This window comes from Oryctolagus cuniculus, chromosome 7 (genome assembly GCF_051225735.1).
Source record: "Oryctolagus cuniculus isolate XC-2025 breed Fujian yellow rabbit chromosome 7, ASM5122573v1, whole genome shotgun sequence".
Lineage (NCBI taxonomy): Eukaryota > Metazoa > Chordata > Mammalia > Lagomorpha > Leporidae > Oryctolagus > Oryctolagus cuniculus.
Window position 1 is genome coordinate 109,868,964 of NC_142873.1, and position 23,826 is coordinate 109,892,789.

Below are 23,826 nucleotides of genomic sequence, written 5' to 3' on the forward strand. Positions count from 1 at the left end.
GTGAAAGACTTTGAGTTTAAATGTTTATATTTGTATTGCTATGTGAAGAGAAATATGTATTACAAAAACATGTTGTATAGCACATATGTAATGTTCTTTATGTATGTACAATATATATGCTTATAATATAGGTATATCTGTGCATATAGACATTTATTAACAGATTACACAACATATATATGTGCTAATTATGAGTCTGAATATAGGAAGTATTGTATTTCTGCAATTTATAAATCATGGATTGTGGTTTACTCTAATTCTAGTTATAACTGCCCTTAGCAAGGAGGTTGAAGTTATTTCTTTCTCAAATAAAAATTTTTGACATTCTTTGCATATTAGAGAACCTAAGCAAAAGGACAGAATTTTGGATTAAAAAGAATAGTAATACAGTAGGTAAGCATGGTCAAAAGAAAGTTTAAGATGTTAAGATTCTTATTTTTCTTCCTGTTATTCAACTCCTTTACCAATTGTGTGGCTTGATGCTTTACAAACATGCTTCTATTTATCCCACCCACCATAATGATTTTCTAATGTTTTTAAAATTAAATATTTATTTATTTATTATTTATGTAAGAGGCAGGCAGAAAGAGGAGAGAGAGAGAGAGAGAGAGAGAGAGAGAGAGAACTCCCACCTACTGACTCACTGCATATTCTCAGAATGGCTGGGGTAGTGCTAAGGCCAACATCTGGAGCTGCAAACTCAATCCAAGTCTCCCATATGGGTGAGAGAAATCCAATTAGTAGAACCATCACCACTTTTTCCCAGGGTCTGCATTAGCAGGAAAGAGTCAGAAGCCAGACCCAGGGATGGAACCCAAGCACCTCAATGTGGAATGTGGGCATCTCAACTGTTAGGCTAAATGCTTGCCACCAACCTTCTAATTTCTGAAAAGTTTCTCCTTCTCTGCCCAATTCCATACTTCTCTGCTCTATATGATAATGAGGTACTCAGATTTGTTTAAAATAGATTGGAAGCAATTGTGAAAACTAACAAGCCTTTAAATTACTTGTTCTATATATTCATAACCAAGTCATAATTTTTTAAAAATTTTACTTATTTTCATTTTATTTGAAAGACAGAGACTGAGGCAGAGAGAGAGAGAGAGAAAGAAAGAGAGATAGAGACTCCAAAAGACAGATGGAGAGAGATCTTTCCATCCTCTGGTTCACTCCCCAAATGCCCACAACAGACAGGACCGGGCCCAGGTCAAAGTTAAGAGCCCAGGACTCAATCTGGGTCTCCTATGTGGGTGTCACGGACAAAATACTTGAGCTACCTGCTGCCTCCAGGCTGTGCACTGGCAGGAAGCTGGACTGAAAGCAGAGTAGTGGGACACAAACCAGGCATTTTTATATAGTATGCAGGCATTCCAAGAGGCAACTCAACTGTTAGTCACATACATGTCCCAGAAATGTATAAAATTTATGAAATTTTAAAAAATACTTTCAAAGTAAAAAAAAATGAATTCTACTGAATATCCAAAGAGTTATGCATTTTTTTTTTTTACAGGTAGAGTTAGACAGTGAGAGAGAGAGAGACAGAGAGAAAGGTCTTCCTTCTGTTGGTTCACTCCCCAAATGGTCACCATGGCCGGCACGCTGCACCAATCCGAAGCCAGGAGCCAGTTGCCTCCTCCTGGTCTCCCATGGGGTGCAGGGCCCAAGCACTTGGGCCATCCTCCACTGTACTCCCGGGCCACAGCAGAGAGCTGGACTGGAAGAGGAGCAACCAGGACAGAACCGGTGCCCCAACCAGGACTAGAACCTGGAGTGCCGGAGCCGCAGGCAGAGGATTAGCTTAGTGAGCCATGGCGCCGGCCTATGCATTTTAAAAAAAAAAAAATCCTTATCCTTTCAACACATCTAATAGCAAAAGCAAATAACAGTGGACAATATTAAGATCAGAAACAAGACACAAAAAAAGAAAAAAAAGTAGTATCAATTGTAAAAGATAATACTAAATTTTCTTAGTAGACTTTCACCTAATTTCTTATTATCATCAGCATCATTCCCTTGCTCTTGATGTCTTAGATACAAAATCTAAGAAGTCTCTTGTTATACCATCACTGTAACCATCATTGGCTATTAGATCTTTCTCTTCCTAAGACCTCAGATACTACCCTAACTCAAGCTCCCATCACTTTATATATAGACAGCAGTACTAGCCTCCCAGATAATCTAATGTGAGGTCTCCGAACACAACACAATAGTAGAACGACTGTTTCTTAAACTCTATTTTTACCACATCATTCCCATATAAAGCCCTACAGTCATTTCTTAGTTCTATAACAATATTAAGAACAATTGGCCGGCGCCGCGGCTCACTAGGCTAATCCTCCGCCTAGTGGCGCCGGCACACCAGGTTCTAGTCCCGGTCGGGGCGCCGGATTCTGTCCCGGTTGCCCCTCTTCCAGGCCAGCTCTCTGCTGTGGCCAGGGAGTGCGGTGGAGGATGGCCCAGGTGCTTGGGCCCTGCACCCCATGGGAGACCAGGAAAAGCACCTGGCTCCTGGCTCCTGCCATCGGATCAGCGCGGTGCGCCGGCCGCAGTGCGCCGGCCGCGGCGGCCACTGGAGGGTGAACCAACGGCAAAGGAAGACCTTTCTCTCTGTCTCTCTCTCTCACTGTCCACTCTGCCTGTCAAAAAAATAAAAAAATAAATAAAATAAAAAAAAATAAAAATAAGAACAATTTTATTAAAGTGAATACTATGTTCATGGCACTATGATAAAGGCTTTACATATGTTGAAGTTTTAAATATTTCCAAAATATGAAAATGTAATTGCTCCCAATTTATGGATAAGGAAACCGAGACTCAGAAGAGGTGCTCGCTAAGTTAACCAACCAAGATCACAGTTATTAAGTGACAAAGCTAAGATTCAAGCTCAGGTCCATCTATATTCCAAATTCTTAATACATAGAGAACCACTTTACACAAAGTAAACACTTAATACATATTTGTTGAATAAATAATACGTTAATGAAATACAATACTATATTAACTTGGTAAATGCATTATTAGTAAGCAAATTATTGTAAGGGGCCAGCACTGTGGCATAGTAGGTGCAGCACCACCATCTCATATGGGCGCTAGTTCAAGTACTGACTGCTCCTCTTCCAATCCAGCTCTCTGCTATGATCTGGGAAAGCAGTTGAAGATGGCCCAAGTGCTTAGGCCCCTGCACCCATGTGGGAGAGTTGGAAGAAGCTCCTTGCTCCTGGCTTTGGATCAGCGCAGCTCTGGCGGTTGTGACCATTTGAGGAGTGAACCAGCAGAAGGAAGATCTTTCTCTCTGTGTCTTCCTCTCACTGTTTGTAATTCTATCTCCCAAATAAATGAATAAAATCTTAAGAACAAACAAATAAATAATAAAATAAATCTTTAAAAAATTAATTTAAAAGCCCCATATTTTATCCTAAGAATAATATTGGCATACCTTACATACTTAGTAAATATCTGTTGAACTAAAGAAATTATACCAGATATTTAAGAACACAGAGAAAAAACCTTATTATGATTTAATATAATCCATATTAACTTTTAGTTGTATCTCTCCTTACAGCTACTAAGATTGTTTATTTATACTTTTGAATCAGGTAACCAAATTATTTAACTATGTTAATTTTATTAGTATTCAATTTAGTTACAAAGTACAAACAGGTTCCATTGGTAGAAAATAATATTGTTGGAACACTAAATATTGTGTGTGAACATGTTGGACACACACACCAAATTGCTTAGGGTGTACAGATTCCTAAACAGTCTGAACAAAATTCCTTAGAGATAATGTTTTAAAATTTTAATATAGAACAAATGTCACTGTCTAGCAATTTAAAGATATAAGGGACTTCAGAGTTCAATAACAAATACAGAGTTGTTATTTGAAACAAAAATGTAGCTCTTGAGAACAATCAGTTCAGTTTTCTAACAGCAGTTATAGTATGTGGTCATAACCATTTTCCCCCCTTTTACAGAGGTCCCTAGGTGCACATTTTTAATGTATCCTAGCAGTTTCCAGTTAATGTTTTATATTTCTGTAGCTATTATTTTCTGTTGAAAGAAAACTAGTAAAGGTTGAGTCTAGAAAGGGAAAACAAAGGAAGAAGATCAATATTAACACTCTACAAATATTGACTTAGCAAAGTGACTTTCTTGTCTTTCTCTCATAGGAGTTGATATTGAATAAATGACTTATTTACAAGAAACACCCATGGAAAGCATCTGTTAAACAGAAAAAAAAATTTGCTTGTGAAGGCATATTATTAGGTAATCTACTTAGCACGTTAAAAAAGTTGAGAGTCATCATTTTTAAACTAAAGATTTATAATAACATTCTTATTATTTTTACTTTACAAATGTTACAACTGGCTGTGGGTAGAAATGTTGCATTCCACTTAAAAACCTCAAAGAATTATTTAACAAACATTCTTGATTATCAGAGATACTGAACAGTTATTAATAAACAATGTGAATTTTTTTTTCAGAAAAAAAGTCATATCTATTAATCTAAAATACTATACCTCTATTAAGTTTGGCTCAGTTAACTTGGGGTTCTGGTTACTGTTAGCACTCATGGTAATTGTGAGGGAAACAGATGTTTTGAAATTCCTAGTGCTTGACAGTAAAGGACTCCTGCTGCCACCTGTAACAAATAATTGATATTTAGTTTCATATTATGAAGTTTTCAGTAAGAGTTTGTTTCTAAATAAAGTGTAGTATAAAAGGTATATTAACTTTGTTTTCTTTGTTCTTCTTGTTGAAATAAGTTAAAAGTTTTATACTTATCAGGTTTAATGATCCTTAATTTATGGGCTACTAATAACATTCCTTACTCAATACATCATCTGAAATTTTAGTTTTCATAAAATATAATGATCCTAGCCAAGTCAAATTCCATAATAAAATTTTACTTCAATAGATTTTGACAGCTAGGTGAAAAAAATTGGATTCTCATGTGTTTCATCACCGGCAAGCTGAGATAGAAGGAAAAGTTTATCTGGATATGACCCTTCATCAGGTGGCATGTACCAATGCCTGATCAAGAAATTCTTAACATTAAAAGCAAATACCTTTATTTGAGAACATCTCCTGATTCGTTTTTCTTATGACTCTAGGTGAAGGTTTTGGTACTGGTGATGGGTCCCTTTCAAGAGTTCCTTCGATGTGGCTTCCAAACTGCTGACACTTCAGTTTGCTATCAACCTCCAGTTTGCCTAGTATAGTCTTGAGACATTGCTCATTGGTTGTCATATATAATTTACAAAACTACAGGAAATAAAAAAGTAGTCCAGTGGGTAAAACATTCAATCATACATTTGGGAGAAGGCAAATGCATAGGCAAGGGATAGACTGATAGATGGAATATATTTCCTAGTGAACTTGGTTACTCATTTTCTCGAATCAGATTGACCAGCCTCAAGTGACCTAGTGAAATGTAGCCATGATTCAATGAGGAGGTCATACTCCGAGCCAAATAAAATGTTTTACACAGCGATGTGATTTATTATTTTTTTTTTACAAGACATGTGTAGACTTGCTTTTTTTCTAAATAATTTTTATGATTCTTCCATGCCAGAAAAGGTACATTTCTGAGAGCCTCTGTGTGTGTCTACATGCACACGTATGTTATTTTAACATGGTTATATTATTTTTAATGTAGTCATCCAGTTACAACTGTGGGAATAACTTTCAAGTACAATGAATGCCTAATATGTAAGTAGTCATTGCCAATATTAAAAAGATGTGCTCCTATAAAAGCATTCTTCTGATATGTTTATTAGCTAATTTAAACATTTTAAATATATATATATTTATTAAAACATTACATGCTTACTATAAATACATACAATTTGTATTTGTCAATTTTACCTTAATAAAGATAGGGACAAAATTTTAAAAAATACTTTTCCTACACAGTATGCAAATTTGCATCAATATGACCTTATGTACCTTGATATAGTCAAACTTTCCATCAGCATTTACATCAGGCAAATTAATTATGGCATTTACTTCTTCTTGAGTCATCTTTTCCCCTCTCTGAAAAGAAGCCAATATTTATTGAAAAGCAACATAATTACCACTTTGTTATTCACAGAGGTAGCATAAATATTTTAACTTTTTCTGCAAGTTTGACCAGAAGGTTTCTCTAGAAATAAGGTAGTATAAATACTTCAACTTTTTCTACAAGTTTGACCAGAAGATTTCTCTAGAAATCAGAGTATTATGTGAAGGAAGAATGAGAGTGTCGGGGCTGGCATTTTGGCACAGCAGCAAAAGCCAGAGCTTGGGACACTCCTGGCCCAGGCCTGGTTGTTGCAGGCATTTGGGAAGGGAACCAGTGGAGGAAAGATCTGTCTCTCCCTCTCTCTATGTTACTCTGCCTTTCAAATAAATGATAAATAAATATTTTAGAAAAAGAATAAGTCTGTCATATAAAATAAGATTTTACGATTTTATTAAATTTTGTGCAAGAACACTGAATCTCAGTTTTCTAAATTGTAGAGCAAGAGTCAGTAATAACTACTATTGTGTTTAGAGCAAAGATATTTTCTAACATTATACCAAAAAACAGAATGCATTCCAAATCTCATTTATACTTTGTTTTCCTTTCACTTAGTGCATATGGACCTATCACAGATTTTCAAAGAGTTCTGGGCAAGAACGAATTGCATAGGAGCACAAGGGGATTGCAACATAGGCTCAATTTTATACTTTATTTTTTATTTACAAAGCACCTTTCATCTAGTAGGATCCCTAAGTACTTTATAAATAACATATATGTCATTCATTTCACCTGTCAATGAAACAGCTATTTTTAATGTGAACTTTGGACGACAAACCTAGACTTGAAGTTGTTTTGCATATTACAGAACAGTTTCATAAATCTTACCTTTGTTAGAAATTTATAAAGGTCAGTGTGTAAAATAGAGCCATCATCATTTACATCTAATTGCCTAAATGATTTTAGCAGGTCTGCTTTTGAAGTAGGTTTTTCCTTCCTTAAAATTACACAAAAATCATCAAAATTCAGTTTGGCTGTTTGAGAAGTCCAATATTTATTAATTGTTTTTTGGGATGGGTTTCTTCCTGCATGTTGAAGAACTGCCCAAGAAAACAGGTATGGTTATTGTAACATTCAGAATTGGTATTTAAATGTATTTTCTTCTAACCATTATACATGATATTAGACAAATACACACATACACCAATACCATTGCCTTTGGTGTTGAATATTTAGGGATATCAATATATGCCTGACTTTCAGAAATAAAAATATACATATTACCAGCTAAAGATTCTTGATTTATTAATGCCAGAACTAAATAGATTTGTTTCCTTTGTTGTCAATTTGGTCCTCAATGTATATGGTTTAAATAACTGGTAATCTATGATATACTTAAGAACTTTTACAGAAAAAAAAGATGGAAAATAACCATCTACTTAATTATATTGAGGTCATATGGGTAACCACAAAAGAAAAACATTATTACTTTTAAGGATCAACAGATACAGTAATGAAATGAAGAAATCATTTGTTTCAGAATATTAACAACAAGAAGGCATTACATCTAAAATTTCATCATTAGTAGAATTGCAACATTATTCATGTTCCAAGTATTAAATATATGCATGAAAATAACCCATTTGAGGAGCGGGTGCCATGGCTCAATAGGATAATCCTCCACCTGCGGCACCGGCACCCCGGGTTCTAGTCCCGGTTGGGGTGTCGGATTCTGTCCCGGTTGCTCCTCTTCCAGTCCAGCTCTCTGCTGTGGCCGGGTGGAGGATGGCCCAGGTGCTTGGGCCCTGCATCCGCATGGGAGACCAGGGGAAGCACCTGGCTCCTGGCTTTGGATCAGCGCGGTACACCGGCCGCAGCGGCTCTTGGGGGGTGAACAAACGGAAAATGAGGACCTTTCTCTCTGTCTCTCTCTCACTGGCCACTCTGCCTGTCAATAATAATAATAATAATAATAATAACAACCCATTTGAAGTTTGTGTCTGCTGAAAATCAAGAATGTCAACGCTGCTAGAGAAGACCATCACAGAGATACAATGGTCAAACAGCTTTTCATTATTAACCATTTCTTTATATCAATGGAAAGTTAAATAATTAATAGCAAGAAAGGCTTTGTATAATTATTTGTTGGCTGGTATTGTGGCATAGCAGGTAAAGCCACCATCTGTAGTGCCTGCATCCCATATGGGTGCCAGTTTTGAGTCCCAGCTGCTCCACTCTTTTTTTTTTTTTTTTTAAGATTATTTATTTATTTGAAAGGCAGAGCTACAGACAAGGAGAGGGAGAGACAGAGAGAGAGGTCTTCCATTCATTGGTTCACTCCCTAGATGGCCACAATGACCAGAGCTGTGCTGATCTAAAGCCAAGAGCCAGGAGTTTTTTCTGGGTTTCCCACATGGATGCAAGGGCCCAAGCACTTAGGCTACCTTCCACTGCTTTCCCAGCCATAGCAGAGAGCTGGATTGGAAGAGGAGCAGCTAGGACATGAACTGGAATCCATATGGGATGCCAGCACCACAGATGGTGGCTTAGCCCACTATGCCACAGTGCTAGCCCTGCTCCATTTCTGATCCAGCTCTCTGCTATGGCTTGGGGAAGCAGTAGAAGATGGCCCAACTTCTTGGGCCCCTGCACCTGCATGAGAAACTCGGAAGAATCTCCTGGCTCCTGGTTTTTGGATCAGTGCACCTCTGGCCATTGCAGCCATCTGGGGAATAAACCAGTGGATGGAAGAACTCCCTCTGTCTCTGCCTCTGTCTCTCTGTAACTCTGCCTTTCAAATAAATAAATAAATCTTTTAAAAAATTGTATTTATTGTACACTATAGTATAATGGTTTTCAAAAAATATAGTTTGTAAAGTTGAACATAAGTATTTTGGTAGTCTGAAATAAATTTCTGCATATTAAGACATAACTCTCAGGCTGGCGCCGCAGCTCACTAGGCTAATCCTCTGCCTTGCGGTGCAGGCACACCGGGTTCTAGTCCCAGTTGGGGTGCCGGATTCTTTCCCGGTTCCCCCTCTTCCGGGCCAGCTCTCTGCTGTGGCCCAGGAGTGCAGTGGAGGATGGCCCAAGTGCTTGGGCCCTGCACCCCATGGGAGACCAGGATAAGTACCTGGCTCCTGCCATCGGATCAGCGCGGTGCGCCAGCCGCAGCGCGCCGGCCGCAGCAGCCATTGGAGGGTGAACCAACGGCAAAAGGAAGACCTTTCTCTCTGTCTCTCTCTCACTGTCCACTCTGTCAAAAAATAAATAAAAAATAAAAAAATAAAAAAAGACATAACTCTCTGAAATGAACCAATAGTAAGTTTTCCTAAGCACCACAGAAGGAATTAACAGAATTTTAAATGGTATTAACTGTCTTAAACGATGCTACAAAATCCCTTTATAAAACCTTATGTTGCATATTTTCAACTTAGATGGGAATTCACAACATCTGTGAATTATAAATCAGCATTCAGAAAATGATAATCTGGATAATCTACAATTTAATATAATAAGAATAAAAAAATTCAGCTATCATCCAGGAAATGGAAACCAGAGCATGGTAATAAACACAGACAGTTGTGAGTCAGTTACATTAGGCATTTACTGTGCACAAGCATAATATAGGGTGATATTTTTTCAGAAATACAAACTAATTTCAAAGAAGTTATACAATCAGAATAGGAAGTCTATATCTGAAGTATAAAATTGCTATTTGTGGTTATGACTTATGGTTCTATAACATATTAGCAGTCTAGTGGTAAAAAGAAATTTTCTATCCAGGTTATGCCAGTGCATTGAGTTGATAACTTTAAGTTAACAGAAGTTACAGCTGTAATAATTGCCAACTTCCATTCACCTATAAAGCCTCTATGCAAATTCGGAGCATTGGAGATAAGGTATTTTTTTATTCCCACAGGTCTATTTTACATATAGACAATATCTCAGATTACATGCTGCCCTAAGAACAAAAGATAAGCATTTTGCCTAGTATGTAGATGATGCCTTAATTAATCTATTAATACAACCAGAGAAATGCCATGTGTATTTCAGGATTCCATCCCCAGCCAACTCCCACACTTTAAAAGCAGGGAATATAAGTAGTCTCTTTTTTTTATTTATTTAATTATTTATTTATTTATTTATTTATTTTTGGCAGGCAGAATGGACAGTGAGAGAGAGAGACAGAGAGAAAGGTCTTCCTTTGCCGTTGGTTCACCCTCCAATGGCTGCTGCGGCCGGCACACTGCGACCAGCGCACCGCGCTGATCCGAAGGCAGGAGCCAGGTGCTTCTCCTGGTCTCCCATGCGAGTGCAGGGCCCAAGCACTCGGGCCATCCTCCACTGTACTCCCGGGCCACAGCAGAGAGCTGGCCTGGAAGAGGGACAATCGGGACAGAATCCGGCGCCCCGACTGGGACTAGAACCTGGTGTGCCGGCGCCACAGGCGGAGGATTAGCCTATTGAGCCATGGTGCCAGCCTATAAGTAGACTCTAAATGAATCTGTAATTTGACAATTCAGAATTCACATGAAAGAAAATGCTCCTGCTGGTCCCACTTCGGGGAAATAGGCATGTAATTCTTTCCCATGAGTGACACTTCAGCATACATTTGTTGCTGGCTTCAGTAACAAAGACAAAATTGTTTAAAAAAATGTTTTAAATTACAAAAAAGCAACTTTCTCAGGAAAAAAATCCTATGCCAAAACTCATACTCAATAAGAAGATATCCCTGTATTTAGGAAGTTGATACAATCTAGTAATGACTAACTTGAATCTCAAAGTTTAGAATTATTTAAAGTCTATTAAATTTGATGATAGTTAAAATATGTGTAACTGTGCATGCATAAATGTTGACACACTGATCTTTTGCCAGGGTTTACTGTAAACTTTGACTTGAGTCTTCATCTATATTATTTAAAAATTGACAAAAAGGAACTTCAAAGTTCTGGTAATGGCACTGCTCCATTTAGCCTTAAAATGGAAATGTCAGAGCATATGTTATGTGCATAAGTAGTAGAAGGAAATAGAAGAAAGACAACAAAGAAAGACATCACTGATTAACATTACTCCTCTTTCAAACCAGAGTATCTGAAATAAATTGTTACAGTGTTACAAAGAATATTGTACCATAAAACCAAAATCATACATAAACGCTTTAGAGACAAACATAGCATTGTTACCTTCCCAGATTAATTTCATAAGACAGCACTTTAGTAATACATTCTCATTGACTCATAAACTAAACAGAGCAGCAGAGTACATGTTCACCTTTTTAAAAAAAGATGTATTTATTTGAAAGGCAGAGTGACAGAGACAGACAGAAAGACAAGAGATCTTCCATCTGCTGGTTCACTCTCCAAATAGTCACAACAGGTAGAGCTGAGCCAGGCTGAAGCCAAGAGCCTGGAACTCCTTCCAGGTCTCCCACGTGAGTGGCAGGGGGCCCAAGCACCTGGACCATCTTCCACTGCCAGATCGGAAGTGGAGCAGCCAGGACTCATAATCAGCACTGTGAGATGGGATGCTGGCATTGCTAGCAGCGGATTAAACTGCTGTGTCACAACACCAGCTGCATGTTAAATTTTTAGACTTAGCAGATCCATTATCCCAGTCCATTCTCAAAAGAAAATAAAGAGAAAAAAAATCTCAGATATTTTGTAAATAATGGCAGTGTCTCTCCCTCTCTGTCATTCTGCGTTTCAAATAAAAAAAACAAATATTTTAAATAATTCTATTTGTCTATATCATTTAGTGCATATTAATAAAATACTATCACTTAAAATTCAAAATGTAATATTATGCTAAATTTAAAATAATGTAAGTCAAGGTAAAAGTAAACATTATTTGAAAAACTGCTTTAGTCGTATGTTTTTAAATTATTTGACAAATATCTTTTATTTACACATCAAATAACTGTTAATGTTTGCAATTCTCATATTCTCAAAATGGAATTCTTCTAAAAGAGAAATTACTGCATACAAACCTAAGATACTGCTGCAGAAATATGTCAGAGTTTGAGATTAAGGAAGCTATTTCTAAAGTTGGTAAAATGGCTCAATCTCTCTTCCTGCAAGGAGATCACCTTGGATGAAACAGAAGGAGCAGTCAGTTATCTGGTATTGTTTCTCTCCGGTGACTCAGGACCTCCTGACATTTGATACCTCTAGCAAGGACCAAATTCAGTGGTTTGGGGGAGATTTGTAACCAGAAGAATTTAAAACTGTGGTGATCAGGGCTGGCATTGTGGTGTAGCGGATAAAGCCATATGGGTGCCGGTTAGAGACCTAGGGTTTTTCTGCTTTCAGTCCAGCTCCCTGCTATGGCCTGGGAAAGCAGCAGAAGACGGCTCAAGTGCTTGGGCCCCTGCACCCATGTGGGAGATCCAGAGGAAGCTCCTGGCTTCTGGCTTCCAATTGGCCCAGGTCCAGCCATCACAGCCAATTGGGGAGTGAACCAGTGGATAGAAGATCTCTCCTTCTCTCTGTGTGTCTCTTCCCCTCTTTGTATAACTGTAACTTTCAAATCAATCAATCAATCAATAAGTCTTTAGAAAAGAAAAAATTGGAGAAAAGCAATAAGTGATTCTCCCCCACCAAAACAAAACACATGAAACAAACAATAACAAAAAAATAAAAAACCTCAGAATCCTTATTCTCATTTAAAAATTCACTTATCTCTAAATAATTTTACAGTCACTCAACCCATTTTTATGTATCCTTTATGTCTTCCTCAGTATAGGTAAAATTCAGACCAGTGATTCAGATGCCATAAATATTTACATTCTAATATTGTGAATCTTAAAGCACCAAAATGAGAATTTAAAAAATATTTTAAGCATGGGCCGGCGCCGCGGCTCACTAGGCTAATCCTCCGCCTGCGGCGCCAGCACCCCGGGTTCTAGCACCGGTTGGGGCGCCGGATTCTGTCCCAGTTGCTCCTCTTCCAGGCCAGCTCTCTGCTGTGGCCAGGGAGTGCAGTGGAGGATGGCCCAAGTGCTTGGACCTTGCACCCCATGGAAGACCAGGAGAAGCTGCTGGCTCCTGGATTCAGACGGTGCGGCGCACTGGCCGTAGCAGTCATTTGGGGAGTGAACCAACGGAAAAAGGAAGACCTTTCGCTCTCTCTTACTGTCTAACTCTGCCTGTCAGAAAAATTAAAAAAAAATTTTTTAAGCAAGCAATAATTGATGGAAGCTTTAAATATGTCAATCCAGTCTATACACATTAGAAGTTTTATTTTGAAGTTTCTAGAACATGTAAGTATATAAAATGGCATAATAGCTTACTGCAGTTCCATTGCTCTAGTTAGTTTAAGAAATTGGAATAATTCAATAATGTAATTCTAACTAGAGTATTTCTGAATTACAAACTTTCAACCAATAAGACAGAAAGATTCAAAATTTAAAAGACTGTACCTAAGTATAGTTGATCTTTAGAAATAATGTTTTCTAAGCTGCTTTTGAAGACTGTTAAGTAGGCAGCTCTGCAGTTCATATAAAATATCTTCTCTTCAGTTAATGAGTATTTCTTTGTTCGAGGACTCTGACTGGGAAAAGCTGCACCACTTCCCGGACTGTCGGCCATTCTATTAGAAAATCATTCAAAAATCTGTTTTAGTCAAATGTTAATTGCCTAAAATGCAAATGTCAACACACCTTTCAAATGCTGAGGGAACAAGATATTTAAAAGCTGTTATATGTGGGGAAAATTTATAATACATATATGGAAAAATAGACATGAAAATTTTTATATATGGAAGAACAAGATGAAAGCTGTGTACAGTGAGTGAAAGAATTACCACAGGATAAACTAGAGTAAGCCTTTAGCAGCTGACTTCTAACTTTATATATATTCAAATACACAAGGGTACCCCAGCATGTCTGTGGAAAAAATAGAATTAGAAGATAATGATATTTTCCATAAACTTTGTGAAGACCTTTCCTACACACACATATATGTATGTGTACATATACATATACATATACATATACATATACATATATATATATATACAGTTGTTGCTCAAGTATATGAGAACACCCAAAAAACAAAAACATAATATTACACAAAAGAAGAATCGCAGGACAGGCCAGCACCATGGCTCACTTGGTTAATCCTCCGCCTGCGACGCAGACACCCCGGGTTCTAGTCCCGGTTGCTCCTCTTCCAGTCCAGCTCTCTGCTGTGGCCCTTGGAAGGCAGTGGAGGATGGCCCAAGTGCTTGGGCCCTGCACCCGCATGGGAGACCAGGAGGAAGCACCTGGCTCCTGGTTTCGGATTGGCACAGTACCGGCCGTGGCGGCCATTAGGGAAGGAAGGAAGACCTTTCTCTCTGTCTCTCTCTCACTGTCTATAACTCTGTCAAATAAAAAAAAAATAAAAAAAAAAAAGAATCACAGGACAAAGGAAAGTGTACATTTATGCTCCCAAAATAAGAAGTCAACTAAATCAGACTCTTCACAGAGTTAAGAGGGTTAAATCAATTAATACATGTGCAGCATACAGCACACTGTCTGGCACATAACAAATGCTAAACAAACTGGAGACAGCGTGAAACTCACAATAATGCTAAGTCAAATAGAAGATGATTGGCAGGTGACACCCATCCTTCACTGGATCAACCAGATGGTTTCATGAACATCTGGATTACCAAGCCCCACATTTCCAGTAATGGAATTTTTACTAGTCCTATTTAGAGCATTGCCATGGGGCTTACTATTTTCTTTTACTGATATTATTTTAGGTTTATATAATATCTCTGCTCATAAGAGCTTAAATATTTTTCATACATCTTGTGTTATCCCTACTACAGTGGTCAGGTGGTTTTTGTCCATTTTACAGATCAAGAAACTGCGGAACAGAGATGCCACCCTCCTAGTAGTAAGTGGCAGAAGGCTGTAGATTTCAATAACAGCTTCTTCGTTGTTAATGTGGATGATGATTATCGAACAATGGTTACTCTGAGCTAATAAATTACGGTGAGGGGAGGCATGGTGTCCCAGTAGGCTAAGCTGCCACTTGGGACTGTAGCACCCCATATGGAGTGCTTGGGATCAACTCCTGCCTCTGCTTCTGACCCAGCTTCCTGCTAATGTACTTGGGAGGCAGCAGATGATAACCCAAAGACTTAGTTTCCTGTCACCTATGTGGGAGATCCACATGGCATTTCTGGCTCCCAGCTTCATCCTTCCCAGCCCAGCCCAGCCCTACCTGTTGTGGCTAGTTAGGGAGTGAGCCCGGGGGTGGGTGGAAGATCCTCTCTGCCACTGCCTTTCAAATAAATAAATAGTCTTTTTAGAAAATGGTGCTGGTTGTTTTTTTTTTTAAAGTTTTTTTTTTTTATTTTTTTATTTATTTATTTTTTTTTTGACAGGCAGAGTGGACAGTGAGAGAGAGAGACAGAGAGAAAGGTCTTCCTTTTGCCGTTGGTTCACCCTCCAATGGCCGCCGCGCTGCGGCCGGCGCAGCGCGCTGATCCGAAGGCAGGAGCCAGGAGCCAGGTGCTTTTCCTGGTCTCCCATGGGGTGCAGGGCCCAAGCACCTGGGCCATCCTCCACTGCACTCCCTGGCCATAGCAGAGGGCTGGCCTGGAAGAGGGGCAACCGGGACAGAATCCGGCGCCCCGACCGGGACTAGAACCCGGTGTGCCGGCGCCGCTAGGCGGAGGATTAGCCTAGTGAGCCGCGGCGCCGGCCAGTGCTGGTTGTTTAACAGCTTCCAACATGACTTTATCCAGCTTTGACTTCTAACATACATTCCAGGCTGACGAACTGAATATTTCAAGTTCAAAAATAAGATGACACAGGTAGGGTCCCCTTCAGGACTCATTGGATTCCTACTCAGGAGGCCTAAATCACTTGCACCTTCTTGAATTATATAGGTCTTTTACACTTGGGAAAGAAAGATAATAATTGCTTATCACGGATGAAGTACCCTATTTATAATACACAGACTGCCTGCCTGACACTTTCATATTACACCAGATTTAGAAGGACCCCAAAGGGATGTGGTGTCACAGTCTGGTTACTACAAATTGGTATCACTATAATTAAGCATCCGAGTTCTAAACACATAGGAGCACACGCATATCCTCACAAATGTGAAAGAAAACTGTGCCAACAAGGAAGGGAGAACGGATGGTCGCTGCACAGCGATTTTAAAATACAAGGATTTTCAAGGATCGTCTTCACCATAGTCTTTCCCAATAAGGTAAAACTCCCACACGTGGAAATGCCACGGTAGAAGTGTTCCAGAATTCTGTTCTTTCCCTTTCTGCGATGAGAGACTACACGGAAGCTTAATTAAATATGTAATTGCACCCCTCGGGCTTGGAAACCTCCTTTATGTAAAACTCCAACCAGAGACCGAGACAGGGGCCCAGAGAGTACATCGCAGCTAACGGCTACATAAATAACCAGGCACACACAATGGCAGGAAAAATAAACTGTCTAGGAGCGCCTACGGCTTGCGAAGGGCCCCGTGCAAACAGCCATCCAAGTCGCCGTCCCGACGCGCCGAAAAGGGTCCCCAGCTAATCTCGGGCAACCTCGCGGGCTCGCTCTCGGTTCCGCGGGGCGTAAAACTGCGATCCCGCGTACACTTCGCGTACCTACTCGGACCAAGTGTTAGACCAGGAAAAGAAGCCGGTGGGAGAAGATGTAGCCGCACAGTGAGACGCAGACGAGTGAGGAGATGGAGACAGCGGTTCGCTACCTAATGCCAGCTCACAAACGAGGAGTCTCAGCCCATTCTTTCCGGTGATCCCGCGATCGTCTCTGGGCCGCCCGGCAGACAGCGGCCTTTCTCCAATCACCATGGCAACGGCACATCGCCGCCACCGGAAATAAGATGCAGAGCACCTCCACGAATGCTCCGGCTAGAAATCTAGCGGTGGTTGACTAGCGGTGGTTGATCCCGAGCGAACAGAGACGGCTGTATCTGTTCTCCGGGAGGTACCATGGCCAGAGGAGTAGCAGAAGGTTCTGTGCTTCACTCTGGAGGGAGCGGCTGAGGTCATGGGCCTAAACTCCCCACACGCCCACCCATTCCTCGCACACACTCGGATCCTTTCTCGCTGGGAGAGTGTTTCCGGAGGGTCCGCGTTCGGTGGGACACACACAGTCCAGTCCCCGCCCGCCCGCGCTTTTCGTGCTGTGTGTTGGCTGCGGAGCGTTCTCGGCTGGTTCCTGCTAGTGGCGGTGGTGCGTCTTTGGATCTCAGAATGCCGTAGGTATCTCCTCCCTAGGTTTTACTGTCTTTGAGGTCCCTCTGTGAAGAAGAGTAGATATTATGCGGCTCCACTAGCCTTTTTGTTTTCCTAATTTTTTTTTCTGAGTAAAAATTGTCGCCAGTTGTCAACCGTTCCCGGTGTTTGTGTCCTCAAAGGACTTGAACTCCACGCTAGTCTATTTCAGCACTGTTTCTCCAAGGCTTTTGACAGATGTAGGGTGTGTGCTGTAATTAGGTGATGTCTCACTTGAAATGATTTTTAAGAAGTTAATTTCCTGAAGATCGGGCAAGGTCGACTGGAACATCCCCGTAGAATCGGGAGGCCCTGCAGTACCTAGATTAGGGTAGTGGATTCATATAAACTCGTGGCAGCAGAATGCACGACTTGGGTCTGAATACTTGAATCCCAGTGAAGATTCTTTCACTGTTGGGTCCGTCACTTTTCAACTCCGCCTCCGGTTTGCTTACTGATAAGAAGAAAATTGCACTGAATGATTTCTCAATTCCCATCCAGCCCGAATAATGTGGTCATTGAGAATGACCAAAGCGGGAATAGGCATTGTGCTGCGTAATTTTCATTTTGTTATCCCAACCCCTCCTCCGTCTTCTATTGAGATGAATAAAACACAGTTGCTGCCCTACAGAAACTTAAACGAAAAAGAAACGGAGTCCCTAAAGAACGTAGCGGGCAGGAGTGGATGTCGAACTCGGGCAATGGTTTTCTGACTGCTCCTTGTTCCCAGGCTGACTTAGGTCCCACCGCGAGAGGAATCTGTTCCTTTGTTATTTTCAAAATAGAGTAAAATTTATAATAAAATGGTGGGGGAAAATTTATATCAGATACTGGTATGAAAGGTGCAGAAATAATAGCCTGCATGTATTGAATCTTTAATTATCACCTAGGAACAGTGTTTAGCAATTTGGTCTCATTGAAGGTAGGGACTACTATTATCAACACACATAAGGAAGCTGTGCACCTAATATAGTGTTGTGCACACAGCTATTAAAAATATGTTTTTCTTATACTCTTGAAAGTTACGGGCTGAGAGATTTTCCTTTCCCTAGATTTAAGCAAAAAGACTTATTTTTTATTGCTGAATTAGAATAATCAGCCAATAGCCACGTACCCAAAGCTGCAAAGAGAATGCAACAAACAAAAAATTCCAAGTTAGGAACACAGTGAAGAAAACTGGTGTGTATTTGCTTCACAAGGGCATACCAGTAGATACATGTTGTGTTAGAAGAGTTTGAGAATCTTAAAATTGAGGTTGACATCTCACTTATGAGATGAGTAACTTATGAGAGAGTATGATCTAACCTGTTTTTAATTTCTTTGAACCTTTTCACGAACAAATTTTACTAGAATAATGAATAGTTGTGGAAATATACATATATATATCCTAAAAGAATCGAAAATGAATAGGAGAGAGTAAATGTCCAATGACAGTAGAGTGGATGGATGTTTCTTAAAAATATTAAGTGAAAGAAACAATTTATTGAAAACTACATGTAGTATATCATTTCTGTAAAACTTAAGAAGCAAAAATAACCCTGTTATTTAGAGTTCTGTGCCCATTAAGATTATGAACAAAAACAAAAATGATAAATATAGCATTCAGTTTAATGGTTGCCTTCATGGGGAAGCAGATGGGGTAAAAGATGGAATATACAGTTGTACTCCATTTGGTAATGATCTAATTACTAAATTTTGTGGTGTGTTTGTGCTTTTTTTTTTTAAGATTTATTTATTTGAAAGTCAGAGTTACACAGAGAGAGAGAGAGGGAGAGAGAGAGAAAGAGGTCTTATATCCTCTGGTCTTATATCCGCTGGTTCACTCCCCAATTGGTCTCAATGGCCGGAACTGTGCCGATTCAAAGCCAGGAACCAGGAGCTTCTTCTGGGTCTCCCACATGAGTGCAGGGGCCGAAGTACTTGGGCCATCCTCCACTGCACTCCCTGGCCACAGCAGAGAGCTGGCCTGGAAGAGGGGCAACCGGGTGCCCCAACCGGGACTAGAACCCAGTGTGCCGGCGCCGCAAGGTGGAGGATTAGCCTAGTGAGCCGCGGTGCCGGCCAAGATTTATTTATTTATTTATGAAAGAGTTAAGCAGGGCAGAGGGAGAGAGAAAGAGAGGTCTTCCATCCTCTGGTTCATTCCCCAGGTGGCCGCAATGGCCAGAGCTGTGCCCATCTGAAGCCAGGAGCTTCGTCCAGGACACCCCACAGGGTGCTGGGGCCCAAGGGCTTGGGCCATCTTCTGTTGCTTTCCCAGGCCATAGCAGAGAGCTGGATCAGAAGTGGAGCAGCTGGGTCTCAAACCGGCGCCCATATGGGATGCAGGCACTGGCACTGAAGGGAGTTTTCTTTTTCATTTTTCTTTTGACAGGCAGAGTGGAGAGAGAGAGAGAGACAGAGAGAAAGGTCTTCCTTTGCCGTTGGTTCATCCTCCAATGGCCACCGCGGCCGGTGCGCTGCAGCCGGCGCACTGCGCTGATCCGATGGCAGGAGCCAGGTACTTCTCCTGGTCTCCCATGGGGTGCAGGGCCCAAGCACTTGGGCCATCCTCCACTGCACTCCCGGGCCACAGCAGAGAGCTGGCCTGGAAGAGGGACAACCGGGACAGAATCCGGCGCCCTGACCGGGACTAGAACCCAGTGTGCCGGCGCCGCAAGGCAGAGGATTAGCCTAGTGAGCCATGGCGCCAGCCTTCAAGGGAGTTTCTAAGAGAACTTTAAAATGTGCTGATTTTTCTTTATAAAGGAAGCTGAATACAAGTGAATCCTGGATCTGCTTTGCACATTTTACTGTGCCTATTTGTGTTTGTAGTCATGCTGATGCAAATGTGTAATATGATTATTTTTATTTTGTGGATTGATTACAGTAAGAGGTGAATGAAATGATATGTCAGGTCCAGCAAAAGTTAACCATGTTAAAAAAATTCTTTGAATTTTGATAGATAAAGTTCTACAATTTGTTTTACTTAAAAGTATACTACTATATTTTTTGAAGATTGATGAAATTACTAGCACTTCATCTAAGTATGAAAAATATGAAATGTAAATGTATTTTTCCTCCTACCAGTAAAATAGCTATAACTGAGAAAAGTATAATAAATCTTTTTTAAGTAACATTTCCTTTTTAATTTAGTTTTTAACAGATTCACATGGTTTAGATGCAGTTCTAAGAATATAATGATAGTCCCTCCCTCCCTCCACCAATTTCTCCCTTCTGCCCTCTCTCTCTTACTCCCCCGCTTTTCTTTAGTTTTGGGGATAACATATTTTTAATTTACATTACTTAATGGCTTAATGCTTCACCAAATAAAAAGTTTAATAAGTAAAAAGCAAAAAGGACCCTAGTTTAGTGGAAATATAGGCAAGGGCCATAAACAGAACTTAAGTGGAAATATGACTGAGTGTTTCACCTAGATACAGTATACTTTAATACCAAATAGTTAAAACTATAGTAGTATAACATTTTTTTTTTTGACAGGCAGAGTTAGACAGTGAGAGAGAGACAGAGAGAAAGGTCTTCCTTCCGTTGGTTCACCCCCAAGATGGATGCTACAGCCGGCACGCTGCACCGATCTGAAGCCGGGAGCCAGGTGCTTCCTCCTGGTCTCCTTGGGCAGGTCTCCACTGCCCTCCCGGGCCACAGCAGAGAGCTGGATAGGAAGAGGTGCAACCAGGACTAGAACCCAGTGCCCCAACCGGTACTAGAACCTGGGGTACCGGCACGGCAGGCAGAGAATTAGCCCAGTGAGCCATGGCGCTGGCCAACTTTCTTTAAAAAAAAAAAAAAAAAAAAAAAAGATTTAATTATTTTATTTGAAAGGCAGAGGAAAAGAGAGATCTTCTATCTGCTGGTTCAGTCCCCAAATGGCTACAATGGCCAAAGCTGTGCCAGTCCAAAGCCAGGAGCCAGGAGCTGCTTCTGGGTCTCCCACATGGGTACAGGGACCCAAGCTCTTTGGCTATTTTCCACTGCTTTCTCAGGCTATAGCAGAGAGCTGGATCAGAAATGGAGTAGCCAGGACTCAAACTGGCGCCCATATGAGATACCAGCACTGCAGGCGGCGGCTTTACCTGCTACACCATAGTGCTGGCCCTATATAACATTCTTTTTTATTTTTTTTTTAAGATTTTATTTATTTATTTGACGGTAGAGTTACAGACAGTGAGACAGAGAGAAAGGTCTTCCTTCCGTTGGTTCACTCCCCAAATGGCCGCAACAGCTGGAGCTACACCAGTCTGACACCAGGAGCCAGGTGCTTCTTCCCAGTCTCCCATGTGGGTGCAGGGGCCCAAGCATTTGGGCCATCTTCTACTGCTATCCCAGGTCACAGCAGAGAGCTGGACTGGAAGAGGAGCAACCGGAACTAGAACCGGCGCCCATATGGGGTGCCGGTGCTGCAGGTGGAGGATTAACATAGTGTGCCACAGCGGTGGCCCCAACATTCTTAAGCATTGGTTTGATAAAAGTATAAAACAAAGATTGACAATACTATATTTGCAGCAGTACTGATACATGCAGGCATTTTTCTTTAAAAAAAAAAAATTTTACTTATTTATTTGAAAGGCAGAGTTAGAGAGGGAGAGGGAGAGGGAGAGAGATTTTCCATTTGTTGGTTAACTTCCCAAGTGGCCGAAACAGCCAGGGCTGGGCCAGGTTGAAGCTGGAAGCCAGGAGCTTCTTCTGGTTCTCCCACGTGGGTGCGGGAGCCCAAGCACTTCAGCCATCCTCCACTGTTTTCCCAGGTGCATTAGTAGGGAGCTGGATCAGAAGTGGAATAGCCAGGACTCAGGCATTTCTTTTAATAGATCATTTTTATAATGTTGTGAGAAACTCTTCTAATGCTTAGAATCTCTAAAAGTCTTTACAATTGCAAAACAACTAGATTCTGCATAAATTACCTTTTTAATTGCATTGATGGACTATAGAGAAGTGAATTAAAACCAAATTACACATAATGGGGAGTCAGCACAAAAGAGAAATGGAATTTTCCTGAATATATTTACAGGCATTCATGTTGTACTTGGTAGAAATGGGCTAGAGGCAGAGTAAGGAGTTAAGCTTGAGACTTAGGAATTAAACTAGGAGGAAGCCAAAATGATTCCTGGTTGGTAAGGATCCCTTGGCCGGTGATGAATCAAATGTGTGTCTTTTGTGGACAGCATCTTCAGTTTATGCCCCTAGTTTTTCCACAGGTTAAGATCAACTGAACAATATTCCAAAATCATAGATAACCTAACACAAAAGGTAACTACCACAACTGAAAGTTCTGATACATAAAATCAACAGAATTAGGACTTTATAAAATGGACTTATACAAACTGTCTAAAGACAATAAAGCTGAGTCACAAAAACTAGCAATTAATAAGAAAATACTTAAAAACTAACCAGGCAGGAGCAGGCATTATCGTACAGTGAGTGAAGCTGCCACTGGGGAAGCCTCTCTAGTAGTGTGCCTGGGATGTAATCCCAACTCCGCCTCTGCTTGCAGTCCACCTTCCTGCTAATGCACTTGGGAGGCAGCAGATACTCTCAAGTCCTTGAGTCCCTGCTGCCCATGTAGGATACTCAGGTGGAACTTCACCTAGTCCAGCTCTAGCTAGCTGTTACAGGCATTTGAGGAGTGAACCAATGGATCGAAAATTTCTTGCTCTGTGGCTCTGCCTTTCAAATAAATAAAATGAATATAAACATTTTTAAAAGATTTATTGATTTGAAAGAGTTACAGAGAAAAGGGAGAGACAAAGAAAGAGAGAGATCTTCCATTCCCCAAATGGTTGGGGGGCTAGGCCAGACAAAAGCCAGGAGCCTGGAACACCATCCAAGTCTCCCATGTGGGTGGCAGGAACCCAAGCATTTAGGCCATCTTCTGCTTTTCCAGGCTCATTAGCATAGAGCTGGATCAAAAGTGAAACAGCTGAGAAGGACCCATATGGAATGCTGGGCATTGTAGGCTGTGGCTTAACCCACTGCGCCAAAACACCGCCTCTAAATAAACTTTTTTAAAAGGCCCAGATTGAAAAAAAAAAAAAAAAAAAAGACACAAGCACATTTTAAATGAGGGTGATTAGGATATTTAGAAAGTAGGGTTACTGTTGTGGTGCAGCAGGTTAAGCAAGTGCCTGCAATATTGGCATTCTGTTTTGGAATGTTGGTTCAAGTCTTGGCTGCTCTGCATCTGATCTGCCTCCCAGCTAATGTGCCTGAGAAAGCAGCTGATGATGGCCCAACTACTTGGGCCCCTGCCAACCATGTGGGACACTCAAATGGAGTTCTTGGTTCCTGGCTTTGGGTGGGCCAAGCCCTGGCTACTGCAGCTATCTGGGGAGTAAACAAGTGTGTGGAAAATCTCTCTCTCTCTGTCCCTCTGCCTTTTAAATAAATAAAAATAAAATCTTTCTAAGATGAAACAATAAATGGTAAATTAAAAAACAAGTAAAAATACAGTTGTTGAAATAAAAATTCAGTAGATGAAATTCCGTGTCAAAGTAGTTTGTATTGAACTGAATCTTCCATAGATGGTTTTAAACTCTGGAAAAAATATTTTTTTAAAGACTTATTTATTTGAAAGGCAGAGT

General features: G+C 40.5%; 2 protein-coding genes across 28 annotated transcripts in view; one reads left to right on the forward strand and one right to left on the reverse strand.

Annotated features, from left to right (window-relative positions):
• EFCAB7 (EF-hand calcium binding domain 7) overlaps positions 1–16,860 on the reverse strand; it is a 53,291-nt gene extending 36,431 nt beyond the window's left edge. For 2 of the 17 annotated variants that reach the window (XM_008265127.5, XM_070078358.2), the window contains exons 1-6: positions 16,720–16,860; positions 13,422–13,591; positions 6,890–7,101; positions 5,950–6,036; positions 5,070–5,265; positions 4,521–4,642 (exon numbers count right to left, since the gene is read on the reverse strand). In XM_008265127.5, coding sequence (XP_008263349.4) covers positions 4,521–4,642; positions 5,070–5,265; positions 5,950–6,036; positions 6,890–7,101; positions 13,422–13,590 — 786 coding nt within the window. In that variant the 5' untranslated portion in view covers position 13,591; positions 16,720–16,860. Of the gene's footprint in view, positions 1–4,520; positions 4,643–5,069; positions 5,266–5,949; positions 6,037–6,889; positions 7,102–11,990; positions 12,090–13,421; positions 13,592–16,615 lie in introns of all 17 variants that reach the window. The other 15 variants (XM_070078356.2, XM_051857672.3, XM_070078357.2 and 12 more) reach the window with 12 other exon arrangements.
• Positions 16,861–17,021: 161 nt separating this feature from the next.
• Positions 17,022–23,826, forward strand: part of ITGB3BP (integrin subunit beta 3 binding protein) — a 79,835-nt gene continuing 73,030 nt past the window's right edge. For 5 of the 11 annotated variants that reach the window (XR_016210981.1, XM_089300535.1, XM_089300534.1 and 2 more), the window contains exon 1: positions 17,022–17,236. Coding sequence is in view for 7 of the 11 variants with exons in the window: in XM_089300535.1 (XP_089156661.1) it covers positions 17,022–17,236 (215 nt within the window). In the remaining 4 variants the exon portion in view is untranslated. The remainder of the gene's footprint in view (positions 17,237–23,826) is intronic. The other 6 variants (XM_051857684.3, XM_089300537.1, XM_070078377.2 and 3 more) reach the window with 3 other exon arrangements.